A 13,149-nucleotide genomic window follows, 5' to 3' on the forward strand; every position below is an offset into this window, starting at 1 on the left:
GTACTGACATAAACTCCCCGAGCTGGAATAATAATCACGGTGAGCGGACTATGTGGCTGGATCAGACCGATCTCCCCGCCTTCACCTTGCAAAACTGCGGCCGGTGCTTTGTCTGCTGCAATTCCGACCGAGTGGGACACGTGTTTGCTTGGCTTTGAAGATTGTTAGACCCGTGTATGGGGTTACCCCATGTTTTCCGTCATTTTCCCATGTGAAGATGCACCGCGAGTCAACAGCCTACGCCAATAGGAAGTGGCCGCTGCAAGAATGTTGCCCACAAGGTCAGCACACTGCCGCAAATGGATGACCAGGTTATGTGTACGGGTACAGGTCGAGACATAACGTCGTTGGGGATTAAGAAATCATCGTGAGCAATAGTACAGACATCATTCTACAGATCTATCATCGTGGCCCGTCGTGGAGGACCTCTACAACTTCGCTACTGGCTGGATGAGCGACAACCTCTCCTTGAGCGCCGCCTCGGCCTCTTTCTCTATCCTGGGCACCAGGTCCTTGACCGAGGGAATATCGTGAATCAGTCCAATAACCTGACCGGCTGTCCAGACCTATGTTTTCCCATGTTAGCAATTATTCTGTATGCAAGCCGCGCGTGAAAACACTTACGCCATAGTCTGGATCACCAGTGATAAACACCTCCTTCCCGCGCTTCCCGCTAACCAACGGTGCGATCTCGGAGAACTCGCCCGAGGTGCTCTCCTGCTCGACCTTGATCGCCTCCTCCGTGACCTTGTTGCGGTACAGGCGCGTCGTGTTCCTCCACCGCCTCAGCAGCAGCGCCGTGTCCGTCTCCTGCGCCTTGACGATCTCCTCCTTGATCTTGTGGTGGATCGGCGCCTCCAGCGTGCACATGAAGCGCGTGCCCATGTTGATGCCGCACGCGCCCAGGCACAGCGCCGCCGCGAGCCCCTCGCCGTCCGCGAAGCCGCCGCTCGCGATGAACGGCACCTTGAGCGACTGCCGCGCGCGCGACAGCAGGATGAAGTTGGTGATGTCCGACTCGCCCACGTGGCCCGCGCACTCGAAGCCGTCGATGCTGAGGAAGTCGACGCCCAGCTTCACGGCGCTCTGCGCGTGCCGGATCGTCGTGCACTTGTGCAGGATCGTGACGCCCGCCGCCTTGAGCTGCTTGATGACGGGCCCGGGCGAGTTGCCGGCCGTTTCGACGATGCGGATGCCCTCGTCGATGACGACCTGGGCGTAGGCGCCGTAGTCCGGGGGCACGAGGGCCGGCAGGAGGGTGATGTTGACGGCGAAGGGGTACTTCGTGAGGGTCTTGCAGCGGCGGATCTCCTTGCGCAGCTCTTCGGGGGTCGGGAAGATGAGGGCGGTGATGATTCCCAGGGCGCCGGCGTTGGAGACGGCCGAGGCGAGGTCGGCTGTGCCGACGTGCTGCATGCCGCCCTGGACGATGGGTACTGTCGAGGAGAAAGAGAGCGTGTCAGCGCGGTCGGGTTCTCATCCAAGTGGTGGCCTGAAATGCATTGTGACGCTCGCTCTGATGTGTTGTGCATTCCCACACCCAGTCCTCCACCATCATCTATCTCGAGTCTTGACGTACCTTTGATACCCAACCGTCGGGTCAGCTCAGTGTTGAAAGGCATGGTTGGGCGACTACTTTGCGGACACGTTCTCTGATCTCTATTTTCTGTGTAACACAAAACGCACACAAACAACGGATCTAAGGGGGATGCGGGAAAGGAGGAAACAAGAGCTACACGCTTTCTAGTTTACGTGGTGTAGGAAACAGGTTGAACCAGCGCAATAAAAGTAGAGGCGCAGCGATTCTGACGGCAGTCTAGCTGACTCGGTCCGGCCGTGGACGAGGACCAGAAGACGCCCAGCCCCGGTCGGTCGCTTGTGGGGTACCGAGGTAACTCGGCCTCCACCATTTCCCCCGCGTCTCCAGGCCATTTATCGATTAGACAACACCTGAATGAGCTGGGGTAATTAGGGGGGAAAGGTCGTCTCACATGGCCACCACAAAATTCCGTCCACGGGACTGTTTCCGTGGACAGCTGGCTTGACCCTTGGGCGCCGTTTTGACAGTCTGATATGCGGCAACCGTTCTGACAGAGAATGGCCATGGGAGGGTCGCACGAGAGTCTTCATAACTGCTACAAAGTATATGCACTGCAGCTTATTCCTGTTTTCTCTCACTCAGGACACCCTCAACCGTGTCAGTGCTGACGCTGTGCTCCCCTCCATCACCAGCCGACCTCTGATTCCCATCCTTGACACCACAGCCCGGCCTTCTTGGTACCCGATTGCCAGTTGGCCGAGGCCTTGTCGGTTGGACGACAGGCGCTCTCTGCCATCGCCCCATCTGGCCCCGATCTGGCGGCTCTTTGGTGCTTGAGTGGCACAGCGTTCAGGTTGCGCGACGCGGATCCGACGTCAAGGAACGTCATATGGCACTGGCTTTCGGTCATGGGCTTTTGCGACTCGTATTCTACTCTGCACAGGACCACTGCCCGACGCCAGCGCCGTGATACGGATCCGGCCGTCGGCGGGCCACGGTGGGCCACACGGCCGAGCCGGAGGCCCTCTGAATAGAAGCCCAAGTGCAACCCTGGAGCGGGCGAATGGGGCCCGACATGTTCGTCATACACGGCAGGCCCACCGCAGCGGGAGCGGAGATTTCTCATGGAACAGCACTGGACTGGACTCTCGGGCTGCGATCCGCTTGAAAGTGACCTGCGTGCCCTGCACCGGGTTCGAGTGTAGTGAGTCCGGCCGGCTGCAATAATTCCACACTTATGCATCCTTCCTCATTGAGAAGTGCCTTCTGGGACCGTCTAATCTCCACCCTGGCGATGCCCGTTGGGCCTCTGGAGCTGGGTCTTGCTGCAGGTCATGCCAACGCCCGGAAGACGTTCGCCATCGATACAACCAACATGGGGCTGGCTGGGTCTTTCTTGCTTTTTCCCGCTGGACGTTGTATTACTCCTCATCTTAATGTGGCCTTGGCACCTACGTCGCAGAAGTCGTCCTTGATGTCGATCTTTGGTCTTTCCATTGCGTAGCCCTGATCGACTTGCAGCATCGACCGACGTGCGAAATCGGATCGCAAAACACACACATCTTTTGGGCGATCTGCGAGGACCCTAGACATAGGCGTGTCACTGGGTGCTCATGTGACAGCCAGAAAGTTGTAACTCCATTCCGTGAGGTCATTGCGCTATAACTGTATGGCGCGGTTGACGTGATGGCCCGCATCAATACACGAAACTGGCGACAACACATGTCCTTGAACATCGAGAGCCATTGAATTCTCTCTTTGGAACGTTGGCCTGAACCGCCTCACATTTCTACTCGTGCCTGGGCATTGCCCCTGGAGGACTTGACCCTTTCGAAGCGATCGATACGACCACCAGCTCGTTGGCAATCTTGCGGGCGATGGCATGCAGAGAAGGCAGAGAACAACTCCACATGGATCCAAAGCAGGGCTTGTGGAAGCGGCCAGCCGATACAAGACAGATGATGTGGCAAACACAGCCAAGGCGTGTTTTTCTTCTACTAGCGACGCGTAGGTTACTAGAAAAAAATAAGGTGCGGATGAGGTGCTGTGCAAATCTGTGGCATCCTTGCTCCGGAAGTCTTCATACGGCTGCCCGTCTGCAATTCTGGCAGGGTCTGGCGAGACACGAGCGGGAGATGTACATTTGACGCCGGCTTCTTACATCAGAAACGGCCTAGCTGCCGTTGCTGCGTTGGCCGCCTCGCAGGGTAGGGCATGGCGCCCAAGTATTGACAAGCAGCCGCGCGAGGCCGGTCGAGTTGCTGGCGTTGCTTGACTTGCTCCCGCACAACTTGCGGCACCTGTCAGACCAACTCGTCAGTCTCGATTATGCGCTGTTGCGCGATTGTCGATGATGCTGGCGGGCAAGTCGGGGATGGTCGGGTATGCAGGCTCCGCCGAGACACGCAGCCTCCTGCAGTAGCGAGTTCCCCGTCTTTAGCTGTTGAAAGTCAGGCTCTTGTCATGCAAAAGCAGGCATTATTTGACTGTATGTACCTCTGGTGGGAACCCGTCCGTGGCGGACGGAAGAAATATCATGAAAAAAGAAATGTTGCAACCGTTGTTCGTCACGAGGACAGCAGAGAGGCTTGAAGTAGTCAAGGGTCGCTCGGATTTTGAGATTATTATGGTCGGTTCGATATCCCGTTTGCCATTGGCTCTGCCACCTGTGTGTAACTCAGGCGGGGATAACGGCCTTTGTCTCTTTCTGCAAAAAAAGGCAAACATGTGCGGCGACGGGATGGAACGTGGGCAGATGCAATGTGTAATCTGGAGTTGCCGGATTGCTGCTGACCGCTTTTCTCCACCTCCCGTCCATGTGCTGAACGCTCTCGTCCTCTGTGTGCGCGTCAACTTCGCTTCTGATATCTTCATTTCAAAAATAGGACCGCCCTAAAGGACTTAGCCGAAAGTTAAGAACGGCAAAGATGGCGCAAAGATTCAGTATGTTGCCGTAGCTGCGGCAGATGTTGAACTGCCAGGGGATAGATAGCGGTGCTCATTGCTGTCGCCAGTCTCCAATGGACTTACACGGATGGCACGTCTGCAAAACTTCCGACGGCACGTCCAAGCGTCGACATTGGAGCGATAACCAGTGTGATAGGGCCGATAGAGACACGTCGGAGCGTCTCTCTTCGGAGAAACGTATCTTTTCACTACCTCTTTGGTAGCATGTTTCGTGAGGTGAAGAGGGGACCAGAGAAAGGAGACAGAGGATATGGTAGGTCCGGGGGATGTTGGAAACGGTCCCGACGGGTTGGTCAAGCAGGCCGGGCAGTCCAGTCGACCAGATGGACCCTTGTTCTGTTGCTTAGGCGGTCCTGCACTCTTCTGCAAAGTCAAGGTCCAGCGCCCCGTTCCTGCTCCTAGTCAGGGCCCGGCCAGGGCTAAACGCCGATCCGCGAGCAAACATTGGGGCGGATCGGTACAGCCGAGTTGCGAGATGGCCTTTGGTCCAGGTGTCGCCGGCCAGAGAGGTGTTCATGTTCATGTTGACCACTCCGGTCTATCCCAAAGTCCCAGTGTCGGCAGCCGTTGGATTGCGTGACGGCAGCGGCTTTGTTGGTGTAGCGCGAGGGCGGCAGAGACCTTGCGACAGGCGCAGGAGAAGAGGACGTGAGGTCGCATTTGAGTACAGAGCGGTGACGAAGATCAGGAACGAGCAAGAGATTTTGAGTTCAGCGACCGGGGCAGGGTCAGAAACTTCGCCTTGTCACCTGGGCGTAAGCTTAGGTTGCGTTGCTTGAGCTTGAGCCTTGAGCCTTGAGCTCTGGGGCAAGGGAATGATGGTCACGTCGCCCTGAGGCAAGGCAAAGACAGGACAGGACAGGACAGGACAGCCAGCTCAAGACAAGATGGAACCCAACACCCTTGGCCCCTGTCCAACGCCCTGGCATGGCATGGCTGCCACCTGAACACCTCCTGAAGCGTGGGAAGGAACAAGGCGGCGATCATGGCTACCGGCTCCGTCTTTTCTTTCTTTTTCCTTCCCTTCCCTTCCCTTCCCAGGCACTGCAAACCCTCCCGACATGCACAGGAGACGACGGGAAGGCACTATCGTTGCAACCCGAACACGGTGCACCGCGCTGCACACATTGGTTGACACAGTCTTGGGCTGTTGCAGCATCCGTACAGTCAGTCAGTCGCCTGTCATTGCCCGGCTTCTCCCCCCCCCCCATGCTTCATGCTTGATGCCTCCATATTCTCTCCATCGTTCACCGTTGACGGCCGCCCAGAGCAGCAGGTGCTCCAAGCCCCCTGGCTGATGATAACCTCATCACGTCAATGACTCTGGTGCCCAGGGCTTGGAACTCTGCTCCAACACGTCGTCTCTGTCTCTCACCGCATCGTTGGTCACGTTGACACTGTACTTTGCGCGCTGCGCATTGCGCATTGCATATGGCGTCGACGCTGATACCGATAACGAAAAGTCTCCCTCCCCGGCCCCGAACACTTGCTTCCGCCCTCGCCGCGGAGTAACATCCTCTCCCCACGTTTCCCGCCGACAGGAAACTCTAACAGACGCACTCGAAAAGACGGTGAGGATGACGGGACTCCACGAAGGAGGAGCAGAGGAGCAGAGGAGCAGAGCACAGCCAGCCCAGAGGGAACGATCAACACACTAACACTGAAGAATTCAACCGCCGCCAAAGCTTCGCTTCGTTGTGGACGGACTTCCCGTATTGCAGGTTGAACCTTCACGACGTTAGCCTGCCGATAGTGGGGGGGAGACGAACGACGGTGATGGCAAAGCCGCGCGAAAACACCACAAGTCGCAGTCCCGCCGCCTGGTGCCAGGACAAGGGCAGCTTTTGCAGGTCCACTTTCCAGCTGCCAGTCCTGCGTATCCGTACATGGTACTGCTCTTTTCCCACCCAACCTTGAACCCGCAGCGCCTGCGGCAGCTCAACACCAGCCAAACGACACAAACCCAACGCCGACCAGCCCCGGCTTCCCGGTTCCATCACCCCCCTTTTCCTGTTTCCTTCGTTTCGGGGAAGCATGACGGTTCCTTAGCACAGGAAGCTAAGAGCAGAGGGACCCTCCGGCTGGAGCTCTTTTCATCCCCGATGCCACAAACGGACCACCAGAGGCCACCAAGGCCGCCAATGCCACTTTGCTACATGCCTAGGCATGCAGTACACTACGGGCCAACTTTGACGGCCACTGCTGCAGGCTGGACGGGCCATACATCCACCAACATGCGGCCGAGACTGTATTCGTACACAGGTACGGATATGGAGACCTTACGCAGGATTCGTAGGTAGTGGGGGAATTGTGCAGCCAGAGCTAGGTATGTACCTATGTGAGCAGCAGTTGTAGGCTGTCCATAGCTCTGCATTTCCGCACGTTAGCTGCACCAGAGCTGCATTCGCTCAAGCCCGCCCGCCGCCTGTCAGTCTGGCCATCCCGTCCGTCCTACGGATGCACTGCGGCGACAACGAACCGGCAACTCACGACAGCAGCCCTCAGCCCAAGTCAAGTCCCCCAAGTCCCTGATCTGCTCCAAGCCCGAACCAGTGAGCTTAGCTGTTCATATGAGACCCGGCCAAACAGCCGCACGTACCTTGCCTTGCGGGATCCCTCACGAGAGGTACTTTGCCTGTCCTTGCTGTCGACAAAGCAGCTGTCGTTCATCCGGAACATGGATGATGGGTCGACTTGAAGCTGAGCAGTCAACAAGCAATAATAGTAGTAGCACAATTCAAGCACAACTACCGCTGGCAACTACATGCCTTACACTACTTCGCCTGTTGGCCTTGACAACTACCGAACTATCGAGATAGATGTTGCAATAATTTTCACAATTCGCCGCCTTATCCACCTGCATCAATCAGCATCCGCGAACATTACAATCACTCGCAGCAGTAGCAGCAGCAGCATCATCATCATCATCAAAGCCCGCAGTAGCAGCAGCAGCGTCAGCGTCAGCATCGGCATCATCTGTGGTCTGGCCATATCTGCACCGCACCGCGTATGGCATGTATGCCCTTCCATACCTTGATACCATCAGGTACAGTACCATGCCTTGCCCGGCCTGGCCTTGCCCTGCCCTGATCTTCTGCCTCACCCCACCCCAAATGACGATGAGGAGCGAGTGCTGCCCGATCCCACCCCCTTTCGCTGCCCCCTCTCCCCTCACGCTCTAAACCACTTCAGTATCGTGGTACATGCATCACTTGCCTGTGGCCTTCTGCCCCCCGCCCTTTCCTGCCGCATCGCATCGAATCGACGTGGCTCGACGGCCTTTTCTCGCCTTCTCCCCTGCCCAAGAGTGACATACTTTAACAACGTCAGTCCATCTTCGTGAGGATGGTCTCGATGAGGCCCAAATCTTCTTGACCGAGTTTCCTTCAACTGCCAGATTATGGAGGCGACACCATTACCCTACCCAACCACCGCCTGCTTAGCACTACCACCCCGGCCCGTTTCGCTTCACCGGCTGGCGGAGTTGATGCCGCCGCTGAGGGGTCCCGGCGTTATTAGCCCAAACCCCCAGACAGAAACCCATTCCTGCGTAGTGCGTACCACTTACTTACTGCGCACCTCGTCAAGTACACACAGTTGCTACATACCTTAGCTAAAGCTCAAAGCTATGCTGTGCTGTGGATGGATTCTGCTGCCCGGCGCGTGCGTGAGTGCCCAGTGCTCCTTGTTCCTCTCTCTCTCAAACTCTCATGCCCAGAATTGTCCGCCGCCCTCCTCCTGCTAGCTCGATTGCCCAATTGTAACTGGTGCGTTGTCTGATGTCAATGCTATTCTTGTTATGGTTGTCGAGACCCTGCCTTGCCCTACCTCATCTCACCTAACTTACCACTTGCATCCCGATTCCCCGTACCTGATCTTCCTTACCTTACGTATGTACCGGGCCAAGTGCCATGACATGCCAGCCCTGGCTTCGAATAGCATGGGTTTGGTCGAAGCGTTGGATGCGTGGCCGTGGTGCCATCGCAGCCCATCGCACCCAGCCAGCCCTTCCAGAGTGCCAGCCTCGTTGCTTTTCTTATCCATACTCCCTTTCCTTGTGCGCCCACTCGCTTTTTCATTCGCCGGCTGCTCCCATGCTCGCCCTGCCTGCATCTGCCTCTGCCTCTGCCTCTTCCATTGCTGGCTAGCATTCATCTCCACGAAGTCGGGGTACCATGTAGCACGCCTGGGCACGGTATCTGTATCTCGGTACACAGATAACTGCTAACTCACTTCACATCCTTACGGATACATGGTACGAATACCCATTCGTACATACAGATGCTCCATGCCCGTACATCCAGGCTCAGGCTGTATGCATCCGCCATCCGTAACCTTCACTCTGTCTGTCTCTCTCCCTTTCTCGGCTCGAGATTCCAGTCTTGCCCCTGGTCAGCTCGCACCCTGCCTTTGCCCACCGTTTGCCCTTTGCCTTCTCTCGTTGTCTTCGTCGCCCTCCATTCGCCTGTCCGGTCCGCCCACGCCCACGCCCACGCCCCTCCCCAGTCTTTCCATGTACGGGCCCTTGTCTTTGCGGCTTGAAGCTCCCCAATCATTTCCCTCTCCCACCCCGACGGGTCGGCACTCCACGCCAGCTCGGTTTGGCCTTGGACCCCCCCGGGCGCCGGGTAAGGGAGCCTGGCAAAGCCAATTCCCAATCAGCTGCTGGCTCAGAGCTGCGGCCATTGCCCATCTCCCTCCAGAGGCATTTACCTTACCTACGACATGGAGCTATTCCATCTTGTCTCAAGTCCCCCCAAGCCCATGTTTCCCAGCTGCGTGTTCATCAACTCATGGATGTCGGCACCCATGTACCGCTAAACCACGCGGGGGGGTTAAGGAGCCAGGGTATGTCTCCGAGGGGTGTGAAAAAAGAAAAGTGAGAAAGGAAGGGGGAGGGAAAATCGAAGGAAACGAGACCAAAAAAAAAAAAAAGGGACAAAAAAATAACGAGAAAAAAAAAATGACGCTAAGGATCCAAGTTTATCACGACGTTCTGCCGGCCCAGTACGGTACCACACTCCCCACGTCCGCGTCTGGTCTGTGGTCTGGCATCAGACGAAGCAGAAGCACTCACACCCAAGTGGCACACCCCTCCTCTTCCTCGCCGCCGCCGCCGTAGCTGCTGCTGCTGCTGCTCATCAGAGACAAGTACCAGGGCATGGAGAAAAAGAAACGACACAGGAAACGACGCGGTCCTGCCGTACCAAACCCAAACGGCATTGGGACGTGATGTTGTGTCGTTACTTCTTTGGATCATGCCCGTTTCCTCTTCTTTTTCCTTTTCTTCTCCCACCTCTACCCATCCCAAGATGCAGCATGCCGTAGGGTACCAGCCCAACTGATCCCTTACCCGTCCTCCCCGTCGTCTACTATTTGTTGTGCAAACAATTCCTTGCCTCTCCAGACGGCATCTAGCTAATCTTGTTCTGCCACATCATAATCTTTCCACCCCAATGGGAATATCCCCATCTGTATCACGGCCTAGCTGGAACCGAGTATAAGATCGACCGAGTTCCGCTTTAGATTTCCTCGAGATAACTACGATTCCAACCGACTCAAACACACACATCACATCAAAGCACCCACCACTACCACTTCGACAAACAACCCTTAGGGACCTGAGAGCTTTCCCATTGTTCCTTCAACGTTACACTACATGTACTCCAACGCTTCTTACTCGTCCACCGCCACCATGTCTGCCTCCTCGTACAACAGTCAAGCGGGAACATGGCAGGAGCGTCTGGAAGGTAGGGCACCACCACATCCCACCAAAGAAAAGCATCATGAAGCTAAAGCCAGGGACTCGTAGACGCCTGCCGCGAGGCAAACATTCTCCCACCGGTATTCCAGATCGTTTCTGATCGACGTGGTAAGCTCTGTCCCCCGAGAGAAAAAGCGCACACGCACTTGTCGTCCGTCGGTGTAACTAACGGTTCGTCCCCCTCGTCACAGGCGGCCGTACCGCCTGGTCCAGCCGAGTCACCGTCCACGGACGCACCCTCTCCGCACGATTTTGGTACGACGGCAAGAACCTCAACAATGCGAAAGAAGACGCCGCCGAAATGGCACTCAACTACCTCACTGGATCGAACCCCAGCTCGCCAGCCAACAGCAGAGGAAGCTGGTGAGCTTTCGGCAGCATGGGATGGGGAAGAAAAAGGCGTGCGGGAGTAATACCGAAAACCTTCTGGGCAGCGAAACGACACCATAACGAGCGAGCATCCCACCGTCGAGCGGCGCACAACACACGACACACTCACGTCTTGTCTTTTTTCTCCGACACAATTGTTTTCTTGCTTCCCCCGATCCATTATTCTGCTGTTCACTTGTACGAATACACCCGGAGTTAGGATTGGGAGACACCGGCCATTGCCACACGGCAGAAAGGGAACACCATGGATATCGGCGTACAACTTACATTTCTACCAACACTCAATTGGGGCCCCCGACACGGAAACATCACCAGGTGTTGCGCTGATCGGGAAAGAGAGGACCGGCGCAAAATCACAGTCTTGAGAAGGCCAACACGAGAAAGAGGGAAGGGGGAGATTTAGCGGGCATGCAGGGCCTGTTTCTCCTCTCTGCATCGTCATCGAGTCTCAATCTTCCTTCCGTTTTCTTTTCTTTTCTCGCCCGCCCCCCACCTCTTTATCTTATTTCTTTGGAACAGGGACTTTGGAGAAGAAACTCCGACACGAGACAGAACCTTGGCGAAACAGGACCGGCAGACAGTCGACGGTCACTAGGGCGACTTTTTTGGGACAGGAGAGCAGGAGCGAGGGTTCGGGTGCTATGAGGCGCTTGATGCCCTTGCTAGTAATTTGTGTGTTGCAATTTGGAAAATTTTATTTTTTCCTTACCTTGGGAGCGGCGTTATTGGAGAAAAGCAACTATGCCATGGGGAACAAGGGGGATGATAGTGGGAATTGAAAGCTAAAAAAGATTCATGTCGATCGAGTTGGCAGCCATGCCTTTTTTTCTCAATTGCAATGTCTCGTGAGAACCAACAAGGGGGAATTCAGTCCTTTTTTCTTGGTTTGTTTCTTTTTATCATCCTCGCACTGCTTCTGCTTGAGAGTGCTCGGTATCCACTTCTTCCCACTGCAACCTGCATCTGCATAGAACCTCGGATTTCCCGCCGTTATCACGGAACAAACCATGGAAGCTTTCGTTTTATTTTCTCGTAAGGGCGCCTCCTGCAAAATCGAACTGGTGAGGTGGCTTGTGGGATGACGGTATGCTTACCCGACGCGGCTGGAGAACTTTAGGGGATTAAAAAGGGCAACTGAAGGGGGCGTGTCGATTGGCATAGCCAGGGCGAGAGGCATCTCTGCTTGAGCGCAGACCAACGCTGACCCCCCCCCCACGATGACATCTTCTGGTGCTACTATCACCAATGCAGGAGGTGGAAGCGGCGTTCGGCGCATTGAGCGAGAGAGAGAGAGAGAGATTGAGTGAGTGAGTGAATGAACACCCACCCCCCCTTGGCAGGACGGAGGGACGGAGCTAGGGAGTCTGCTAGCAACGGGACGGCGGTAGATCCCACGCCCCTCCGCCCAGCCCAGCCCGTCCGTCCAGGTTGCAGTGCTGTCAGCAAGTACCCAAAGTGCCAAAGTCCAAAAATCCAGTCCAGCCAGCCCAGCGAGCCGTGTGGGTTTGAGAGAGCATAGTGTGTTGAGCTGAATCAGCTGCTTTTTAGCTTGGCTAGCGTAGGGCCGGCATGGGAATGTCAATCCGGGGATCTTCGTCGGGTTTAAGAAGAAAAAGGGAACAAATCTTGTTGGTCAGAAGCAGTAGTATTGTTAGCTCTTTTTTCCCCCTTTGGAGACAAGGGAAACGTTACAACATGAGCAGAAAATCACAAAAACCCCATGGCCAAAAAGCAAAGTTGATAGGCAGGTAAGAAAAAAAAGTGATGACGGCTGAATTACTGCTGCCCATCACCTGCATGAAGGTCTGCACACATCCTGCTGCAGCCGTGGCAGCAGCAGTCGTTGATCACGCTCTCTCATCGACGGATGGGCAGCAAGCCCCCTACCTATTCGGTCAAGATGCTGCGAGGGGTTGGTTGATAGGAGGGGAGAGGGGGAACGCGGAACGACGGGGAAGAGGTTGTTGTGCATGAGGGGGGGCGTTGTGTGTTCCTTCGGCTTGTCTTTGCGTGGTGCGACATTGCGGGCGGGATTCGCGATTGAGATAGGTCGAATTAATGATGGGCGTCATATTGGCGAGATCGGGGAGAGGGGGGAATCTGGATGGTCTGCCTTTTTGGTTGACAGTTGGGGGCCACCGGTGAGGCAGGCGAGGGCCAAGGACTTCGAGGTGGGCTTGCGGCGGCGGCGCGGGCGTGGGTTCACTTTTTGGGTCTGCGGCTTGAGGACTGATTTGCTTGGATCGGATTGGCTTTTTGACGGCTTGCTGCCTTGTGTGCTTTGCCTGCCTCCTTACACATGCAACATGTGGGATGTCGACGAGACAGCACATGCAAGTGACGAGCCAGCCTGTCAGAACACTACACTACACCACCCAAGGGAGCATCAGACAAGAGAAGCGGGGAAAGGGTTGTTCAAGACATGTGGTGTGGGATTGATGTTGGTTGGCGCAGGGTGTTTTGAATGGGCTGCTGTCGCTTTTATTCT

General features: G+C 55.9%; 3 protein-coding genes across 3 annotated transcripts; 2 read left to right on the forward strand and 1 right to left on the reverse strand.

Annotated features, from left to right (window-relative positions):
• Positions 1-428: 428 nt before the first annotated feature.
• On the reverse strand, positions 429-1,622 carry CGCS363_v014315 (Nitronate monooxygenase; the record flags this gene model as incomplete). The annotated part of the gene is made up of 3 exons (XM_036646164.1): positions 429-566; positions 625-1,436; positions 1,580-1,622. 3 exons carry the CDS (start codon positions 1,620-1,622, stop codon positions 429-431), a joined length of 993 nt encoding a protein of 330 aa, XP_036488454.1.
• Positions 1,623-7,271: 5,649 nt separating this feature from the next.
• CGCS363_v014316 (uncharacterized protein) lies at positions 7,272-7,828 on the forward strand (the record flags this gene model as incomplete). Its single annotated transcript, XM_036646165.1, has 2 exons — positions 7,272-7,523; positions 7,700-7,828. 2 exons carry the CDS (start codon positions 7,272-7,274, stop codon positions 7,826-7,828), a joined length of 381 nt encoding a protein of 126 aa, XP_036488530.1.
• A 2,374-nt stretch (positions 7,829-10,202) lies between these two features.
• CGCS363_v014317 (uncharacterized protein) lies at positions 10,203-10,638 on the forward strand (the record flags this gene model as incomplete). Its single annotated transcript, XM_036646166.1, has 3 exons — positions 10,203-10,257; positions 10,320-10,379; positions 10,463-10,638. The coding sequence occupies 3 exons, from the start codon at positions 10,203-10,205 to the stop codon at positions 10,636-10,638; spliced, it is 291 nt and encodes a 96-aa protein (XP_036488529.1).
• Between the last annotated feature and the right edge of the window lie 2,511 nt (positions 10,639-13,149).

Source organism: Colletotrichum siamense (genome assembly GCF_013390195.1).
Source record: "Colletotrichum siamense strain Cg363 chromosome Unknown KSG_Cg363_contig10, whole genome shotgun sequence".
NCBI lineage: Eukaryota > Fungi > Ascomycota > Sordariomycetes > Glomerellales > Glomerellaceae > Colletotrichum > Colletotrichum siamense.